Source organism: Elgaria multicarinata, chromosome 1 (genome assembly GCF_023053635.1).
Source record: "Elgaria multicarinata webbii isolate HBS135686 ecotype San Diego chromosome 1, rElgMul1.1.pri, whole genome shotgun sequence".
Lineage (NCBI taxonomy): Eukaryota > Metazoa > Chordata > Lepidosauria > Squamata > Anguidae > Elgaria > Elgaria multicarinata.
This window is the reverse complement of record NC_086171.1, coordinates 213535228-213556732: the sequence shown is the minus strand read 5'-3', so window position 1 is coordinate 213556732 and position 21505 is coordinate 213535228. Positions and strand designations below refer to the sequence as shown.

The 21505-nt window shown below is 46.6% G+C and overlaps 1 protein-coding gene across 1 annotated transcript in view; it reads left to right on the top strand.

Moving 5' to 3' along the window:
* Positions 1 to 21505, top strand: part of LOC134413287 (tyrosine-protein phosphatase non-receptor type substrate 1-like) — a 104683-nt gene that overhangs the window by 60870 nt on the left and 22308 nt on the right. Inside the window, exon 3 of the mRNA XM_063147444.1 lies at positions 20298 to 20642. Within this exon, the coding sequence (XP_063003514.1) occupies positions 20298 to 20642 (345 nt within the window). The remainder of the gene's footprint in view (positions 1 to 20297; positions 20643 to 21505) is intronic.

Here is a 21505-nt window from a genome sequence, read left to right as displayed (position 1 = left end):
AGTTTTTCCTGATGTCCAGCTGGAATCTGGCTTCCTTTAACTTGAGCCCATTATTCTGTGTCCTGCACTCTGGGAGGATTGAGAAGAGATCCTGGCCCTCCTCTGTGTGACAACCTTTCAAGTATTTGAAGAGTGCTCTCATGTCTCCCCTCAATCTTCTCTTCTCCAGGCTAAACATGCCCAGTTCTTTCAGTCTCTCTTCATCGGGCTTTGTTTCCAGACCCCTGATCATCTTGGTTGCCCTCCTCTGAACATGCTCCAGCTTGTCTGTGTCCTTCTTGAATTGTGGAGCCCAGAACTGGACACAATACTCTAGATGAGGCCTAACCAGGGCCGAATAGAGAGGAACCAGTACCTCACGTGATTTGGAAGCTATACTTCTATTAATGCAGCCCAAAATAGCATTGGCCTTTCTTGCAGCCATACCACACTGTTGGCTCATATTCAGCTTGTGATCTACAACAATTCCAAGATCTTTCTCATTTGTAGTATTGCAGAGCCAAGTATCCCCCATCTTGTAACTGTGCATTTGGTTTCTATTTCCTAGATGTAGAACTTGGCATTTATCCCTATTAAATTTCATTCTGTTGTTTTCCGCTCAGCACTCCAGCCTATCAAGATCACTTTGAAGTTTGTTTCTGTCTTCCAGGGTATTAGCTATCCCACCCAATTTTGTGTCATCTGCAAATTTGATAAGCGTTCCCTGCACCTCCTCGTCCAAATCATTAATAAAAATGTTGAAGAGCACTGGGCCCAGGACTGAGCCCTGCAGTACCCCACTCGTTGCCTCTCCTCAGTTTGAGAAGGTTCTATTGATAAGTACTCTTTGAGTCCAATTCTGTAGCCAACTGTGTATCCACCTAATAGTTGTTCCATCTAGCCCACTTTTAGCTAGTTTGTTAATCAGAATGTCATGTGGTACTTTGTCAAAAGCTTTGCTGAAGACAAGATATATGACATCCACAGCATTCCCACAGTCCACAAGGGAGGTTACCCTATCAAAAAATGAGATCAAATTAGTCTGACAGGATTTGTTCCTGACAAATCCATGTTGGCTTCTAGTAATCACTGCATTGATTTCAAGGTGTTTACAGATTGACTTCTTTATATTCTGCTCCAGAGTTTTCCCAGGCATGGATGTCAGGCTGATTGGTCCCAGGTTCCTCCTTTTTGCCCTTTTTGAAGATAGGGACAAAGTTAGCCCTCCTCCAGTCGTCCGGCACCTCACCCGTCTTCCATGGTTTTGCAAAGATAATAGACAAAGGTTCTGAGAGTTCTTCCGCTAGCTCCTTCATTACTCTAGGATGCAGTTCATCGGGCCCTGGAGATTTGAACTCATTCAAGGAAATTAGGTGTTCTTTGACCATTTGTTTATCAATCAGAAACTGCAATCCTGCCCCTCAACTTCTGCTTCACTTTTTCCATAGACCTGCTTTTGGGAGAAGACTGAGGCAAAATAGGAATTGAGCACTTCAGCCTTTTCTTTGTCATCTGTTATCGATTTGCCATCCTCATTAAGCAGTTGAACCACCATTTCTTTCCTCTGTCTTTTACTAACGTATCTGAAGAAAGACTTTTTATTGCTTTTAGCATCCCTCGCTAATCTCGGCTCATTCTCAGCTTCAGCCTTCCTGACGCCATTTCGGCACTTCTGTGCCACCTGTCTGTACTCTTCTGTTGTAGCCTGGCCTTCCTTCCACTTCCTATATGTATCCTTTTTTTGTTTTCAGGTTGTCTACTTGATCCTTGGATTGGGGTGGACTTCTTCCTCATCCCTGAAAGAGAGTGCACTGCTCTATTCAATGCTGCCAAATGTTCACTTTGTTTCTCTCTCCTGTTCATGTGTTCAATTTTGCTTTTGCCCATCACTAAAGCAAACATCAGGGCAAAAACTTTTTAAAAATACATTAAAGTACCTTTAAGTATTAAAAAATACTTTATATACATGCATACATACATAATAGATAAATAAAGCCAGGGAGCCCCTGCTGAGAGTGAGCAGTTATTGCAAAAAGAAAGAGTGAGTGAAGGAGAAAGAAAGAGACAGTTGAGGGAGTCACTGCTGGCCCTCAGATCTTGCAATGAACAAAATTGGCTTAAGAACATAGAATCATAGAATCGCAGAGCTGGAAGGGGCCTACAAGGCCATCGAGTCCAACCCCCTGCTCAATGCAGGAATCCACCCTAAAGCATCCCTGACAGGTGGTTGTCCAGCTGCCTCTTGAAGGCCTCTAGTGTGGGAGAGCCCACATGAGAACATCAGAAGTGCCCTGCTGGATCAGACCAAGGATCCATCTAGTCCAGCACTCTGTTTATACAATGGCCAACCAGGTGTTGGCCACGGACCCATGTTCCCCAGCAACTGGTGCACACAGGCTTACTGCCTCGAATACTGGAGGTAGCACACAACCACTGGGCTAGTAGCCATTGATAGCCTTCGCCTCCAGGAATTGATCCAACCCCCTTTTAAAGCCATCCAAAGTGGTGGCCTTCACTACATCTTGTGGTAGTGAGTTCCATAATTTAACTATGCGCTGTGTGAAGAAGTCCTTCCTCTTATTTGTCCTGGATCTCCCACCCATCAGCTTCATGGGATGACCCCGGGTTCTAGTATTTTGAGAAATAGAGAAAAATGTCTCCCTGTCCACATTCTCCATCCCATGCATAATTCTGTACACCTCTATCAGGTCTCCCCTTAGCCTCCTTTTTTCCCCAAGCTAAACAATCCCAGTTGATGTAATCTTCCCTCATAGGGGAGATGCTCCAGCTCCTTAATCATACCAAAGTGTTGCAACAGGAAACTGAGGTACGGAGCAAAGCTTTTATGTAACATTGCAAGTCTTACTATGGATCTCAAAATGACTGCTGGTGATTTCATTTTCAGTTCTCATCTTCCCCAGTACGACTTCCATCAGCCCCAGTCAAACAATGCTTGGATTTCTACCACTATTATACTATTTGAAGGGAAAGGGATGATAAATCTAGCTAGGAAAGTCCTCATACAGGGGCAAAAAGGCAGAGTACTAGCCAGGGGTGGAAAGAGGGTTTAAGGAAGACGGGACAGAGAGCCCAGGGGCAGGCAAGCTGAAACCAAAGGAACTGAGTAGACCAGGGCTGTTGCTAGACGAGGCGTTAGCCCGGTGTGAGGCCTGGTCTCCCTCCTGTGCATCCAGATGACGCTAAGTCCTCTCTCAACCCGGGATAACCGGATGCGGTTATGCTCGGCTTTTCCGCAGCCCCGAGCTGCGGAAAGTCTAGTAGGGTCCGTGGCTTTTCCCGGCTGCTCGCTTACTCGCGAGTAGCCGGGAGAAGCCACGGACTGGGCACAGCGCTCATAGGAGCGCTGTGCCCATCGAGCCGGGGGTGGGGAATCATGGGGGGGAGATCGGGGCCGGGGGAAAGACCGGACCCAGCAGGAGAAGGGGGGAGAAGAATGGCGACGGGCATCGAGGACAGGACGGGGAGAAGGACGGGGGACCGGGCATGACAAGCGGGGATGGGGACGGACATGGCAGACGGGGGACGGACATGATGAGCGGGGACAGGGACGGGTATGGCGAGTGGGGGGAGGACAGGCGAGCGAGCGGGCAGGGGGGGCAGGGAACCCTTTATTTTTTAAAAAAAACCCTACCTGGTGCGGCGGTGCGCTCCTGTGCACATGGCCCTTTAAGTGTTAAAAAAAAATGCCGGACGCAACGGGGCTTTCCCTTACCCCGTCACGTGTTACGTCTGGAAAAGGGCGACGGCGCATGCTACCTGTAGCGCGCCATTGCCCCTACTCCCCACCGGATTATGTGGTAGGTCTAGCAAGGCCTCAGAGGTTGAGAAACAGAAACCTGAGGAAACAATGACAGTGTTCACATGACATGCCAATCAAAGATATGTGAAGAAAACAGAGACCTGGTTCGCACAGAATGAGAAGCCACCATGAATGAATTCCCCCATGGGGCTCCTTGTCACAGTGACCGCCATTTTGAATACCCGAGGTGCGACAGGGGCATGCCGTAGCTTGTCATCATGTCTGAACCCTGCAAGAATGGATTGTTGGAGTGGTTAACAAGCCGCTCGGAACCCATAGGCTGTTTTAGGGTTGCAGGTGGCTTATTAATCACCCCAACAACCCAGCCTCACCCAGTTCGTATGTACCAACAACCGACGGCACCCACCCCGTCACGGCTCGAATATTCAAAATGGCCACCCCTGCCACAACAAGAAGCCCCGGGGGGGAATTCACCCACACTGGCTGCTCATTCCACGCAAGCCAGGCCTGAGGCTTGAGGTCAACGTGGGATAGGAGAAACTTTCGATCGTGGGCTATGGGAAAAGATTGTCGAGAGTGATGAGAGGATTGAATTGTTCACATTGATTTGAAACTGATGTGTACAGATTCCTTGTCTTCAGGCCTCTAGTGTGACAAGATAATGATTCAAGAGGGCTGGCTCTATATTTAGTAAGAGCGAGGTGGCTGCCTCAGGCAACAGATGCTGGGGGTGTCAGCAGCCCCCCCCCCCATATTCCTCCTGAGTCCCCTAAGCTAGCCTGATGCTCTTGGCTACAGTGAGGGCTATTGTTCCACTGCCAGCGTTGAAGTAAAATTTGACTGTCAGTCCAGTCAGATTCTGTTTATGGAATGGAAGGTGCCATCTTGTCCTTTGCCTCAGGCAGCAAAATGTCTGGGGTCAGTTGTGTCCAGTGGAAGCTGGTGGCTCCAATGTCAGTAAAGCGATTTTATCTGTACGTCGCCCTGAGATCCCAGTGATAATAGGGTGTAGGGTGACCATATGAAAAGGAGGACAGGCTCCTGTATCTTTAACAGTTGTATTGCAAAGGGACTTTCAGCAGGTGTCATTTGTATATATGGGGAACCTGGTGAAATTCCCTCTTCATCACAGCAGTTAAAGCTGCAGGAGCTATACTAGAGTGACCAGATACAAAAGAGGGCAGGGCATCTGCAGCTTTAACTGTTGTGATGAAGAGGGAATTTCACCAGGTTCCCCATATATACAAATGACACCTGCTGAAATTCCCTTTTCTATACAACTGTTAAAGATACAGGAGCCCTGTCCTCCTTTTCATATGGTCACCCTACCATATATGGTCACCCTAATAGGGCAGGATACACATGTTTTAATAAATAAATAAATAAAACCAGTCGGAACACTAAAGAAGCTACCCAAGGTGCAAAGCTATGACTGGTTCTGACTGAAACCCAGAGAGGGTTCACCGCCCCACTGACATCACAGCCTCCACCGGCCCTGTCAGTAGTACCCCAGAAAACTAGCATCTTTGGGTAGGGTGACCATATGAAAAGGAGGACAGGGCTCCTGTATCTTTAACAGTTGTATTGAAAAGGGATTTTCAGCAGGTCTCATTTGTATATATGGAGGAAAGGAAAGGAAAGGAACCTCTCGTGCCAGCACTGAGTCATTACTGACTCTTGGAGGGAGCTGATATTTTCATGGCAGGCCTTATAGCGTGGTGGTTTGCCGTTGCCTTCCCCGGCCGTTATTACCTTTCCCCCAGCTAACTGGGTACTCATTTTACCGACCTCGGGAGGATGGAAGGCTGAGTCGACCCGAGCCGGCTGCCTGAAACCAGCTTCCGCTGGGATCGAACTCAGGCCGTTGGGAGAGTTTCGGCTGCAGAAACTGCTTTACCGCTCTGCACCACACAAGGCAGGAGAACCTGGGGAAATGCCCTCTTCATCACAACAGTTAAAGCTGCAAGAGCTATACAGGAGGTATACTAGCTATACCTCCTGTAGCCTAGCTACAGTTATCCATGCTCTGATAACCTCTCATTTGGATTACTGCAATGCTTTATACGTGGGGCTGCCTTTGAAAACGGTCCGGAAGCTTCAGCTGGTACAAAACAGGGCAGCCCGTTTACTAACAGGGACTGGCTGGCGAGATCACATTACGCCAGTCCTTTTACAACTTCATTGGCTGCCAGTCCAGGTCCGGGCCCGATTCAAAGTGCTGGTATTGACATTTAAAGCCCTAAACGGTTTGGGGCCAAGTTATTTGAAGGAACGCCTCCTCCCATATGTTCCTGTCCGGACCTTAAGATCATCTACAGGGGCCCTTCTCCGTGTGCCCCTGCCGAAGGAAGTGAGGCAGGTGGCTACTAGGAGGAGGGCTTTCTCCGCTGTGGCACCCCGGCTGTGGAATGAGCTCTCCAGAGAGGTCTGCCTGGCGCCTACACTGTACTGCTTTCGTCGCCAGCTGAAGACCTTTTTATTCACTCAGTATTTTAACACTTAATTTTAACTTAAATTTAAATTATACTGTTTTAACTCTGTATTTTAACTTTATATCAATTTTGCTGCGTGGTTTTATCCTGGTTGTGCTTTTTATATTGTATTTTGTATTTGTGTTTTTAACTTGTTGGTTGTTTTATGATGGTTTTAATTTTTGTGAACCACCCAGAGAGCTTCGGCTATTGGGCGGTATAAAAATGTAATAAATAAATAAAGTGACCAGATTTTAAAGAGGACAGGGCTCCCCTATATACAAATGACACCTGCTGAAATTCCCTTTTCTTTGCAACTGTTAAAGATACAGGAGACCAGTCCTCCTTTCCATAGGGTCACCCTACAACTGACCCTAGACAGTCACCCTATCTTTGGGGAAAGTGTCCGTCACAAAGGGATTTGTGTGTTGGCATTGCTCTTCTGGGCTTGAGGCAGCCCTGGGAAAAAAATAAAACAGTGTTATTGGAATGCAACCTACAGTGTTGGCTTAATTAAAATTCTCTTCTAAATACCCTGATTCTGTCACTTTAAAAATAGCTCCAGTACTTTCCTCCTATAGCCTCTTGATGATTCTCAGTTCCTGAGCAGGTGTACCAAATGGAGCAAGAAATGCATTCATGTTCACTGAGGTCTGAAGGGCTCCAGCCCTCCTCTGATGAAAGATTCATAGGACTTGGGAAGGACCAAAGATCCATAAAGTTCCATGTGTTCCCCCTACTCTAACCCATGGCCCCTACTCTAACCCATAGCTGAGTACTTTACTAGGTGGAAGCCAGATTCCAGCTGGACATCAGGAAAAACTTCCTGTTAGAGCAGTACGACAATGGAATCCGTTACCTAGAGAGGTTGTGGGCTCTCCCACACTAGAGGCCTTCAAGAGGCAGATGGACAACGTCTGCCAGGGATGCTTTAGGGTGGATTCCTGCATTGAGCAGGGGGTTGAACTCGACAGCCTTATAGGCCCCTTCCAACTCTGCTATTCTATGATTCTATGATTCTACCACGAATGGGGATCAGCTGAACCAGTAGCCCCAAACCAGAGGTGGAGGAGATACACTGAAAAGGTCTCATGGGTCAACGGTGGAGGATGAGCTCTGTACGCAGAAGGTTCCAGGTTCAATCCACGGCATGTCCAGTTCAGGAAGTAGAAAATCCAGTGTGGTGTACTGGTTAGAGTGTTGGACTGGGACTCAGAAGATCTAGGTTCTAATCCCTACTCTACTCCAAAGCTCCCTGGGTGTCTTTGGGCCAGTCACTGACTCTCAGCCTAACCTACCTCGCAGAGTTGTTGTGAGGATTCAACGGAGAGGACGAGGGCTATATAACCTGCCTTCGGTCCTTGCAAGAAGAAAAAAGACAAGATAGAAATGCAATAAATAAATTAGTTGATTAATTAATTAGAATCCTTTCTCAGCGCAAGGCCCTAGAGAGCAGCTTCTCACCAGAGCAGAAAATGCTGGGCTTCGTGGTATGATCCTGCATAAGGCTACTTCCTCTGCTCATCAAAATACGACATGGAACAGCAAATGCGAACAGTCAAATCGGATTAAAATGATGGAATTCAATTATTTTTCAAATGAAAATGAAACCCAGAGCCTTCCAGTTTGGCACGGGGTTATTTTGTTTTTAGCCAAGAATACTGCTTTCGTTGGTTTCCTTCTAATTCTGCTAATGAAAGGGCTGCAGGCTTTTGTTTTAATTCTCAGAAACTAAAGGTAGGTAGGGTGACCCTATGGAAAGGAGGACCGGGCTCCTGTATCTTTAACAGTTGCATAGAAAAGGGAATGTCTGCAGGTGTCATTTGTATATGTGGGGAACCTGGTGAAATTCCCTCTTCATCACAACAGTTAAAGGTGCAGGAGCTATACTAGAGTGACCAGATGTAAAAGAGGGCAGGGCTCCTGCAGCTTTGACTGTTGTGATGAAAATGGGATTTCACCAGGTCCGGCATGCATACAAATGACACCTGCAGACATTCCCTTTCCTATGCAACTGTTAAAGATACAGGAGCCCTGTCCTCTTTTCCATAGGGTCACCCTACTAAAGGGGTCTGCTTGGAGGGCCCAGGAGGCAGCCTGGCCCCCAAAGCTGTCTCCCTCCCTCCCTCCCTCCCTTCCTTCCTTCCTTCCTTCCTTCCTTCCTTCCTTCCCTTCTTTCTACCTACCCTAAGGACTATAGCCCAGGAAACAGCAAGAAGGCACACTGCAGAAAATTACCTTCAGGACTAGAAACATGAGATGGGGCAAAGCAAAGTGCTAAACAACATAGGATAGCAACTAAGGCCAGCTCAAGTTATGGTGAGCCCAGTGGCGGCTGGTGGCTCCAATGTCGGGGGGGGGGGGCGAATGCACTCCATATGCGCTCTCCTAAACGGCTTGGGGCCAGACTATCTTAAGGAACGCCTCCTCCCATATGTACTTGCCCAGACCCTAAGATCATCCTCAGGGGGCCCTTCTCTGTGAGCCCCTGCCAAAGGAAGTGAGGCAGGTGGCTACCAGGAGCAGGGCCTTCTCTACTGTGGCACCCCGGCTGTGGAATGAGCTCCCTAAGGAGGTTTGCTTGGCACCTACATTATATTCTTTTAGACGCCAGGTGAAGACCTTTTTATTCTCCCAGCATTTTAACAGTCTATAAATTAATGTTAACTTTGCTGTTTTAAATTTGTATTTTTGCATTGCTGCTGTTTTTATCTTGGTTGTGCTTTATTATTATTATGATTTATTTATTTATTTATATAGCACCATCAATGTACATGGTGCTGTACAGATAACACAGTAAATAGCAAGACCCTGCTGCATAGGCTTACAATCTAATAAAGTTGTAGTAAACAATAAAGAGGGAAGGAGAATGCAAACAGGCACAGGGAAGTGTAAACAGGCATCGGGTAGGGTGAAGCTAACAGTATGGAGTTAGAACAAACTCAATATTTAAAAGCTATAGGGAAAAGAAAAGTTTTTAGCTGAGTTTTAAAAGCTGTGATTGAGTTTGTAGTTCTCAAGTGTTCTGGAAGAGCGTTCCAGGCGTAAGGGGCAGCAGAAGAAAAAGGACGAAGCCGAGTAAGGGAAGTGGAGGTCCTGGGGCAGGCGAGAAGCATGGCATCAGAGGAGCGGAGAGCACGAGCGAGGCAATAGTGTGAGATGAGAGAGGAGAGATAGGCAGGAGCTAGACCGTGAAGAGCTTTGAAGGTCAGCAGGAGAAGTTTATATTGGATTCTGGAGTGAATTGGAAGCCAATGAAGAGATTTTATATTGTATTTTATGTTGTGGTTTTATACTATTGTTTTGTTTTGAATTGTCTTAAATTTGTAAACCGCCCAGAGAGCTTCGGCTATTGGGTGGTATAGAAATGCAATAAATAAATGAATATTTTAATTGGAACCAGTCAGAATTCTAAAGCAGCTAGCTGGTCAGAACCCCCAGCCTCACACTCCCTGACACCTTCAGAAAAAGGGCATCAAAATCATATTGGTCAAAACTACAGTGGAATTAGGGGAATGTCTACACCAGGGAAGGGATCTCACAACATGGTGATCGTGAGATCCTCCCCCTCAGTCCACATGCGGCGCGTGACGTTCCGGGAGAAAGGAGGACGTTGCACCTGCCATTTTTTATTATTATTATTCATAGAATCATAGAATAGCAGAGTTGGAATGGGCCTACAAGGCCATCGAGTCCAACCCCCTGCTCAATGCAGGAATCCACCCTAAAACATCCCTGACAGATGGTTGTCCAGCTGCCTCTTGAAGGCCTCTAGTGTGGGAGAGCCCACAACCTCCCTAGGGAACTGATTCCATTGTCGTACTGCTCTAACAGTCAGGAAGTTTTTCCTGATGTCCAGCTGGAATCTGGCTTCCTTTAACTTGAGCCCGTTATTCCGTGTCCTGCACTCTGGGAGGATTGAGAAGAGATCCTGGCCCTCCTCTGTGTGACAACCTTTTAAGTATTTGAAGAGTGCTCTCATGTCTCCCCTCAATCTTCTCTTCTCCAGGCTAAACATGCCCAGTTCTTTGAATATGAGCGCATGTCTTTTAGATTGTAAGCCTGTGGGCAGGGACTGTCAAGAAATACTTTTGTAAGCCGCCATGAGAGCCTTTTTTGGCTGAATGGCGGCATAAAAATCCTTAAATAAATAAATAAATAAATAAATAAATGAGCGCTTTGACAATAAAGCTTAGTTTTTTAAAGAAAAAGATCCCACTGCCACCCCTCACATCCCCAATGGGCACAGAGCTCCTGAATAGCGCTGTGTCCCATGCCAGGTTCCCAGCTCCTCACGTTTACTCGCGAGGAGCTGGGACAAAAACAGGACAACCACCCACACCTCCCACGGTCTCAAGACGATCCTAAGACCGTGGGAAAACCCGGGCTAAAAGCCGTCCTGGTAATCCCGGGAAAATGGAGGGATGATCCCTCCCTGCCCCCGGTATCCCCTGTGCATCGTGTGGACACACAGGGATGATCCCGGGGCAATTCCCAGGATAAGCCATCATCTAGACATGCACTAGAAGTCGAATGTGGGTTGTCCACAGAGATGTAAAATTTCCGGAAATTTTGAAACCATGGGGGGGAAACGTGTTTTTCCCTGGTTTTTCTGTAAAACGGTGCCTCTAAGTCCTAAGTCTAGGCCAGCAAGGCAGCCTAGAAGGATACCATGGTCGGTGGCATCAAACGCCACTGAGAGGACCAGCGTATGTAGGTCATCCACCAAGGCGACCCAAGCTGTTTCTGTCCCACAACCAGGCCTGAAGCCAGATTGACGGTTAAGCACTTTAAAGCCCTATTGATTTCAGTGGGAAAGATTTAAGCAGGTGCTTAAACTTCCTTCTGGAACTGAGCCTTAAAAGAGACTTTACTTCATATAGGTTGTGTCTGAAATGCATTAAATGGTCAATTTTGTTTCTGTTTTCCTGAGCAGGGGAGACTTTCAACCCACCTTCTGGAGAAAGGAGCAGTAGCTCTAAATGACCTTTCTCCAACTGGTTTCCCCCAGTTGTACTGGAATTCAGCTCCCATCATGCCAAGCCAGTGGACACCTCTAGGATGTTATTTTCAGAAGAACAGTCCACTGGAGCGTGTGGGAATGGTGGGAGGTAACTGCATCGTCTTTGGGATACCCTCAAAATGTCAAGGCTCTTCTTGCACACAAAAATGATGTGCCTATTTATCTGAAATTTGGCAGACTTGACACCTTCCAGTGGGGCAACTCTCTCTGCAAATTTATTTATTTATTACACTTATATACCGCCCCCATAGCCAGAGCTCTCTGGGCGGTTTACAAAAATTCTAAAATTGAGATAAAAACAAGTATACACAATTTAAAATTCTAAAACACAGAACATACACACATAAAGCATTAAAAACCGTTAAGAAACTAAACATGTGGGTGATTAAGATGTGCCGCCATATGCCTGGGCAAAGAGGAAAGTCTTAACCTGGCGCCAGAAAGATAGCAGCGTTGGCGCCAGGCGAGCCTCATCAGGGAGATCATTCCATAGTCTGGGGCCACCACCGAAAAGGCCCTGTCCCTTGTTGCCACACTCCGAGCCTCTCTCAGAGTAGGCACCCGGAGGAGGACCTTAGATGTTGAACGTAGTGAACTGAATTCATCCAATTCTGCCAAGAAATACAAACGTTCTCAGCAGTTTCCATTTTGTTTTTTAAAAAAGAATAAATCAACACGTAACACATCTGCGCCTATTTTTCTGACATTCAGCAGGCACGATCCCCTTCTAACGTTCTACTCTACATGTAAATACTATCCAATTCTGAGAAAGAGAAGGAGGTTATAGCTATTTTTTATTTCCCATGCTAGTCAACAGGAGGGATGAGGCCGTGAATTTCTGAATCTCGATTCGAGTTCAGTACCAAGTTGAAGTGGATGGCCTCCAAATTGGTCTGAGCCAAATTGGGCAGTTCTCTCAATTGCCAAATCAAGGTCTGAGCTGAATCTTGGTAACAATACACATTTCTAGTATATAGAGTTGATTCAGGAATGGGGTGAATTAGTAGAGTAGTTGTAGTAGTAGTAGCAGCAGCAACAACAACAACAGCTCTGTGGTTTTCCTATTCCCTTTTACACTCTTATTATTAGAACAGTTGGTCTGAAAGCTTCTTGGGGGGTGGGGGTGGAGAAAACTTCCTTCAGTTATGTTCCTTCTCTGTGGAGTTGGCCTGTTTCTGAGCCTGTGATAATATTAGGGAGACAGCTGTGAACTGTTTTTATAGATTTTTGGCTAGTGTACAAGCAAACCACTTAATATAAAGAAATGTTAAGCCAATTATGCTTTCAGTGCATACAAAACCCCACGTTCACATCTCACTTACAAAGAATGTCGTAATTTGGATTGTAGAGATATGTAAAATGGGTCCAGATTTGTCCAGATTTGGGGGGGGAAATATTCCCAGATTCTAAGGAGACAGCTTCAATTTTCACCTCTAAGTGTACATCTACTACAAAAGCAGGTGAAATATTACATTTCTGAGCATAAAGCCACCACTTTTAGGCACCTGTGATTTAATTGTGTTTTTCCCTCGAGTCTCGAGTTCATCTCAGAAAGGTGATACATTAGCAAAACCCACGTGTCTCCTTTTTTTAATTTTTTTTTTAAAAGCCTGATTGTGAAATATGAGCATAAAATACACAATGAGAAAAATGCTTTAAAATGTTAGACAGTAAAATTGTACACTTACCTGCAATTACGGTGTGCCGTTGTTGTGTGCGAGTTTTTTGTGCCAAGCAATATATTCGGAACAATTTGTTTGAGAAGTGCTTAGTGGATTTGTGTGCTTCTCCTTTTGGTGTGTGTTAAAACCCTAGGGAGCAAGAGGATGTGTGATCAAATATAAGAAAAGACAAAAATGGTTTTATGTATCCAGAAATCTATCACTGCAAAGTGTGTTTGTGTGTTTCTATTATAATTGATTAAAAAAAAAAGTAAAGCAAAAGCTATTGATGATGAGAATGCATAATGTATTATAACCAGAGACAGCATTCAAGGTTGGAACAAGATTAAGGTGTAACTAGAAAATGTGCACCAATTTTGACAGGCAAAACATTAATTTGTATTATGCCACTTTGGGGAAAGAGAAATGTCCATTGAAATATCTTACCAAACCCTTTTGGCTCTTTATACAACTTCTTCTGTAATTACAGCCATCTGTAAAAGACTACTGTGATATATATATATATATATATATATATATATATATATATAGTCATGTGTGTTTTTTCTAAAGGAGTATTGAAAATCAATTTTATGATTTGTTTATTCCACTTCTGAAAGGCATTCGAGGCAGCTGCCTTTGATGGCTCTTCTGAAAATATTTGACAGTGAAACCCCACACTCCATATTACAGCGATTTCTTTATCAGGACAACCCAAAGGTCACAAAATAGTGTGCAAGGTTTTGCGTTCTACAGAACCCTTCAACAAATTGTAAGGTAAAGAAAACATTCAATGGTTGTTGAACCTCGGGTTGTTTGTTGAACCATGGGTTAGCGTGTTGTCTGAACCCAGAGCATTTCTGCAGAGTGGCTTGTTGACCCTGCATTGTGGCTTGTTAACACCCTGAACAGCCCCACAACAAACCATGGGTTCTCAAGATGGCTTGTTCAAGCGAAAGAAGCCAACAAGCCACCCTGCGGAAAATATCCATGTCATGTTGAGAGTTGTAGGGCTTTTTTCTGCCTAAACGTACATATAAGATTACACCCTTTTTTCACCGTGTTAAGATGTAATGTGGAAGAAGGTCCTGAGATGTAACGTGGGGGGCTCTGGTAGGTGCTGTGATGATTTCTCTTTCCACCTACAACTGCTCCTAGAGCTATTCTGATGAAGAAACGGACAGTGGTGAATCCCCCATATTTTAAAATATAAAATCTAGTTGTTCCCCGCATTTATCTCCACCCATAGGTGAAACACAGAAGCCCTATTAATGCATCCCAAAGAATATATGAGGGATAGGATCATAGGAAGCTGCCTTCTACTGAGTCAAACCATTGGTCCATCTAGCCCAGTATTGTCGACATGGACTGGCAGCAACAGCTCTCTAGGGTTTCAGGCTGGATTCTTCCTTAACCCTACCTTGGGATGCTGTGCATTGAACGTGGAACCTTCTGCATGCAAAACAGGTGCTCCACCACTGAGCCATGGTGATGATCAATGTGAGGGTGGAGCCACACACGCTGGCCCCACCCCCAACATCCCCATTTGCACCAGACCTTAACCCTTCATTCCCCAGCCTTGCCACATGGCGTAATAAGGCCTGACCTGGGGTTCTACTCATCACTCCAGTCAAGGATCGGAGTCCTTGAGCGTGTGAAGTGTTCGACTTGTGTTCAGTTGAACACGAATAGAATTTTATTTATTTATTTATTTATTTATTACATTTCTATACTTTTTTTATTACAGTCAACAGACCAATAAAACATATGAAAACATTTAAAATACATGGAATTAAAACAGAGTATGATTGCATGAAGCCTCCTTAAAGTTCTGTACTAGAAGCAAAGGGAAGTCCTGCTCCTCATTCCCTGCAAGGGGAAAGGGCAAAGTTGGCTGTGCACTTGGCTGGCGTTTGCAGAAGCTCCTGCAGGTTTTGGCCAATCAATTTCAATTCCTTTTATTACAGACCGACAGACCAATAAAACATATAAAACATAAACATATAAAAACACATAATAAATATTTAAAATATTTTAAATACATGAAATTAAAACGGAGTATGATTACATGAGCCTCCTTAAAGTTCTGTGCTAGAAGCAAAGAAAAATCCTGCCACCATAACTGATCTGGTAAGGACTGCGTGATTAAGAAATTTAGCAATTTGTTCAGTGGTACGCTTATCTTGACCCTGTAAAAGGACCGACATAAGGGTCACGGGCGATCGTCCAGGTAATCGTTGCGTGAAAGGATGGATAAGGGCTTTTCTTGCCTCCTGATAGAAGCTGCAGTTGAATAGTACATGGGAGATAGGTTCCACCTCCTCGTTGTTACAGGGGCAGCATCTATCTGATAGTGGGACTTTCCCAAATCTGCCCTCCATTACCGTAGAAGGCATAGCATTGAGCCTTGCTAGGGAAAATGCCCGCCTATATTTGGGTATAGATAGCTAGCTTAAATACAGAGGTACACTATTTTGGCTGTGATCCCGTAGCCCCAAGGCATACGGGGAACATGGGCCCCGTGTAGCTTGCTGTAGTTCCTGAGTATCAATATCCAGGAGTCTCTGCTTAATGATCCTTTTGGCGCTACCCAGGTCCAGGGATAACAGGTGGTCTTGGGATAGCCCTATACTGCCCAATAGCTGGAGCTCTCTGGGCGGTTCACAAAAATTAAAAACGTTCGAAGTATAAAACAACAGTATAAAACCATAGTACAAAATGCAATATAAAAGCTCAACCAGATAAAAACAGCAGCAATGCAAAATTACAAATTACTCCAGTTCAGACTTTGTTGCCTAGATTGGTGAGGGCAAGGAATACTGTGTTTACTTTGGCTTTCCCCTGGCCATGCGCTATCTTTGTACCAACTTCATGACACAAGTGTTTATGTGTGTGTGTGTGTGTGTGTGTGTGTGCGTGCGTGCGTGTGTGTGTGTGTTATTCTGTGTTTTTTGTTTGGTTGTTTGGCTTGGTTTTATTCTTTTGTAAATTGCTTCAGAATTTGTTTCAAGTAAGACGCGGTATAAAAATATTGCCAATAAATAGACAGATTTTTTAAAAAAACAACGAAAGCCAAATTGGGTGGCTGGAGGGGATAGAACCTAGAATGGCCCCGTTCAGAAGACACCTTAAACCATGGCTTTAACCACGGTGGTTAAGCCAGAAGGCCTTATTCACTCTGGTTAAAGTCGTGGTTTAAGGTGTCTTCTGAATGAGGCCAATGAAGTCCCAGCTTCAGGTGGTATAATGTCCTCTTCCTCTAGTGTAGGATCCTGCTGTTGAAAGGCTAAAGTCTGTTTTCTCCAAGTCCTATAAAAAGAAGCAGTAGCTGCACAGGCTACCCAAATTTCAAAATCCATATTAGGTAGGGTGACCATATGAAAAGGAGGACAGGGCTCCTGTATCTTTAACAGTAATGTAGAAAAGGGAATTTCACCAGGTGTCAATTGAAGAGGGTGAAATTCTCTCTTCATCACAACAGTTAAAGCTGCAGAAGCCCTGCTCAATTTTGTATCTGGCCACTCTACTATAGCTAGCGTAGCTTTAACTGTTGTGATGAAGAGGGAATTTCATCCTCTTTAATTGACACCTGCTGCAATTCCCTTTTCTACATTACTGTTAAAGATACAGGAGCCCTGTCCTCCTTTTCATATGGTCACCCTATATTAGGGCAATACTCTTTACTAGGCCAACCCAAATATGTGTGCGAGCTTTTGAGTTCTCCATCCTTCTTCATCTCTGGTGGCCACTTGAGACATTTAACCTGAAGATATGTTGCAGAGCTTTGGAGTCTGAGGGCCTTGCTAGACCTACCTGATAATCCGTGTGGGAGGAGGGGTCAGCCCACGCTACAAGTAGCGCAGGCTGTCGCCCCAATCTACACGTCAGACGCGACGGGCTGCAGGAAGGACCCGTCACGTCCGCCATTTTGTTTATATTTAAAGGGCCAGGTGCGCAAGAGCACACCATCGACCGGTAAGTGGTGGTTTTTTTTTAAAGGGTTCCCCGCTCCCCCCTGGCTCCGATTTCCCCCCGCCGGCACAATTCCCCCCCCCTGCAATCTCCCCCCCACAATCTCTCCCCCTGCCCCAATGGGCCCAGCACTCCTGCGGAGCACTGCGCCCCGTCCGCCACTTTTCCCAGCTACTTGCAAGTAATTGCAGTAGCCGGGAAAAGCTACGGACTGGTCTACATGCCCGCGGTCTCGGGCCCAGCCCGAGACCATGGAAAGTACTGGGCCACAAGCGGTGCCGGTTATCCCGGGCCAAGGGGGGGTTACCCCTGCCTGAGCCCGGGATCCCCTGTGCGTCATCTGGATGCACAGAGGTGAGCCTGGGGCTCGCACCGGGCTAACCCATCGTCTAGCAACGGCCTGAGTCATGAAGAGCTACTGAAAATAGGCACCCTCTTGTCGGGAGAATAATGAAGCCTGAGACGAGGATTTCCAACGAAAGTTATTAAGGATAAAAGGGGGAAGGAGTTTAAGCAGTTTTCTTTAAAGCATTGGGTGACAACTGGTATTTATAGGGTTAATGAACGCCCCAAAATACCGTGGATGCTGACAATGGCTTAGAACATACTCTGTGCGTGTGTCAATATAGGGAAAGGGGGGAGGAAAGAAAGATGGTGCAGTTATGATCCAGTAAAAGGGTTTCTGGGTAGTGGTTTGGAAATGAGGGCTTTTGGGGACGTTATGGGTAGGAAACCTGAAGAAGGTTTGGATGTAAAAAGACTGAAGACTGCTGGGAAGAGAGGAAAAAATTGGGAGCAGAAGGAAAGGCATTTGGGAGTGAGAGAGAGACGTAAGCTAGACGGGGCGAAATCCTGGTGCGATCCTTGGCATCGTCCCTGTGCGTTCACATGACGCACAGGAGATCCCAGGATCAGAGAGTGATAATCCCTCCCTTGCCCCAGGATCTCGCCCTACCCTTTAGGCCCATTTTTCCATGGTTTCTCGAGATGATTGCGCCTCATGGTAATCAGCAGTTACTGCAGCTGAAACTCTCCCCATGGCCTGAGTTCGATCCCAACGGAAGCTGGTTCTCAGGCAGCCGGCTCAGGTCGTCTCAGCCTTCGGTCCTTCCGAGGTCGGTAAAATGAGTACCCAGCCAACTGGGGGAAAGGTAACTGCGACTGGGGAAGGCAATGGCAAACCACCCCACTACAAAGTCTGCCAAGAAAACGTCAGCGAAAGCAGGCATCCCTCGAGGAGTCAGCAATGACTCAAGTGCTGGCACAAGAGGTTCCTTTCCTTTCCTCGAGATGATCCCGAGACCGCGGAACGTGTGGGCGGGTATCGCGGGTTCTCCTGGTTCCTCGTGGTTCCTCGCGAGGAGCCGGGACCCATCAGGGGTGGGGTGGGGGAGGGGGAAAATTAAGTTGAAATAAAAAAACCACCTACCTTCTTCTTTAAGAATTTTTTTTAATTGGTGGCCACAACATCCTTGCTTTCCAACGTCATCGCGCACCGCTTGTAAACAGATGGGGAGATCTCGTGATAAAAATATCGTGAGATCTTCACCCCTCCGTCCCACTAGACTAGTAGGTCTAGCTAAGGCCAGAGAGAGAGATGTGGGCAGAGGAGAGAAAAGACCCACTAGCAGTTCAGTAAGGGGTTCAGAGCTTAACAGGTGTGTACCCTGGGTGTTCACGCTTAGGTGATTACCTTTGAACCAACAAAACCTGTAAAAGACAGAAGGAGAATCCTGGCAAAGAGAGCAACAGAAGGAAAAGAGGTGTCCAGCAAACTGATGGACCAACTGGAGAGGCAGAGACCCTGTTCAGACGACACGCTAAGCCATGGCAGTTAAGCATTTTGAGCTAAACTTTATGGCTTAGTGTGTCATGTGAACCATTCCTAACCCGGGTGGCTACATAATCACGGTTTAAGCACGCTCACTAACCGTTTACTGCAAAAGGGTTAGTGGCCTAACCATGGCTTTAGTGTGTTGTCTGAACAGGCCCAACAATGGCTTAGTAAGTAAGATATACCTCTCCTGTAGTCTGTGTGGCTTGGAGTGAATTGTTGGAGGCAAAGGTAGGAAGGGGCCTACAAGGTCATCAAGTCCAACCCCCTACTCAGTGCAGGAATCAACCCTAAAGCATCCATGACAGAGGGAGGGTTTGAAAGGCGGAGACCAGCAGGATTGCCAGGTCTCAGCGAGGACTCTTGGGAGAAGAAAATCCTTTGGTTTGATCCAGCAAGGCTCTTCTTACGTTCTCTACTCCTGGTGCCTCAACAGTTCTGTGATGGGAGTGTTGAAACAATTTAAAAGGTGATACCCAGGGAAAGACTGGGTCATGATCCCCTCTGTCCTGATTTTGATGGGGAGATTTATATTAACACTTGAAGCAAGGGAAATTCCTGGCCGGTCATCGTCCTGGTGGGCACCTGAAGCATGTCTCAATTTTTACTCCGTGATATGGAGGGAGGAAGAGCAGAACCTAGAAGTTGTAAGTAAAGGACACGACAAAGTAAAGGCTTGGCCAGTTGTGATGTAAGGGTCACCATGTCCACTAGCCTTCCCCATGGCCATGCTGGCTGTGAAGGATTGGAGTTGCACTCCGACATACCTGGAGGACCTCAGACTGGGGCAGTCTGACATACAGAGAACTAAAGATTGGTGTGCAATTTTTGAATCAAATGGGTTGATCTCCTCCTTTGCCTTTCTGAGGCTGGAATGGAGTCTTCTCATCCATGTTCTGCTCCAAAATGGCATTGGGGTCGTTTGGCTGCTGGCTTTGCCTTTGTTATAACTGGACAGAAAGCCATCTCTGCCCACAGTGTGTGTGGTGTTGGGTGGAGCAGTGCATGTGACCTTCCACAAGAAGAATGAGGACCATTTCCGAGAAGGAACATCTCTCTATATAAAACACTTAGGTATGTTTCCGTACAGGCTTCAGCTGATACAGGTTGCTAAGCAACAGTAACAACGTGTAACGTCACCTGATACAAGTTGCTAACCCCCTCGCCCGACTCCTCTGGGCTTTCCAAGATAATCCTACCCCCATTTCTGCCTCTTCGCTCCCCCGCCCCACGAAGAGGGCAGCGCCATGGTCCGGAGCATGAGTGAGGCACGACCGGGGCTCTTGGTGGCCGGTTGGGAGGCCGCTCGCCTGCTGCGAGCCCAGGCCCTGGCCTAATCTCATGCGAGCTGGGCGGGCGGCCCAAGGCTGACAGGAACCCCGGGGAGAGGGGGACACCTGCTCCCCCTCCCCCCGACCTCCCTGCCCCCCAGGTCTGCCAGATGGCGTTGTATCAGCGGCCTCCAAGCAGCCTGCACCCCCGTGATATTTAATTAATCAACTTTAAGATATGCTACAACGGCGTAGGTTACGCCAGGTACAGCTAGTATAACCAGGATACTCTATTTTTGTTGTAGGTGCTGAAGGGCAGAAGGTGGAGGTGTTGCAGTCACCGGGATCCCTGTCAGTGTCGGCTGGAGAGAACCTCACTCTGACTTGCACATTAAAAGGGGTTTATCTACCAGGAGGCGTGAGATGGCACAAGGGCTCAGACAGGCGTCAGCCAACCATTTATAGTCAAAAAGAAGCCTTTTCCTCCCGGGTGATCAGAGTTGTCCCTGGATCAAGCACAGACTTCACCATCAGCATCACAGACATCCGGCCTGAGGATGCCGGGACCTATTACTGCGTGAAGTACAGAGCAAGAGCCACCGGGGAGACGGAAGAAGCCTCTGGGGAGGGCACGGTGGTCTCTGTGATTGGTAAGTGCCAGCCAAACCCTTTCAGTGTCCAGGGAAGAAAATCAACACTGTTCATCCCAGAGACCTGGGGACAAATTACAGGTGGCACAGAAATACCTGTAAGGAATTTCTGAGGGCAACCAGGATGATCAGGGGTCTGGAAACAAAGCCCTATGAAGAGAGACTGAAAGAACTGGGCAGGTTTAGCCTGGAGAAGAGAAGATGGAGGGGAGACATGATAGCACTCTTCAAATACTTGAAAGGTTGTCACACAGACGAGGGCCAGGATCTCTTCTCGATCCTCCCAGAGTGTAGGACACAGAATAACGGGCTCAAGTTAAAGGAAGCCAGATCCCAGCTGGACATCAGGAAAAACTTCCTGACTGTTAGAGCAGTACGACAATGGAATCAGTTCCCTAGGGAGGTGGTGGGCTGTCCCACACTAGAGGCCTTCAAGAGGCAGCTGGACAACCATCTGTCAGGGATGCTTTAGGGTGGATTCCTGCATTGAGCAGGGGGTTGGACTTGATGGGCTTATAGGCCCCTTCCAACTCTGCTATTCTAGGATTCTATGATTCTACCATGAATGGGAATCAGCTGAACCAGTATCCCCAAACCAGAGGTGGAGAAGAGAAGATGGAGGGGAGACATGAGAGCACTCTTCAAATACTTTAAAGTTTGTCACAGAGGAGGGCCAGGATCTCTTCTCGTTCCTCTCAGAGTGCAGGACACGGAATAACGGGCTGAAGTTAAAGGAAGCCAGATTCTAGCCTGGACATCAGAAAAAACTTCCTGACTGTTAGAGCAGTACGACAATGGAATCAGTTACCTAGGGAGGTTGTGGGCTCTCCCACACTAGAGGCCTTCAAGAGGCAGCTGAACAA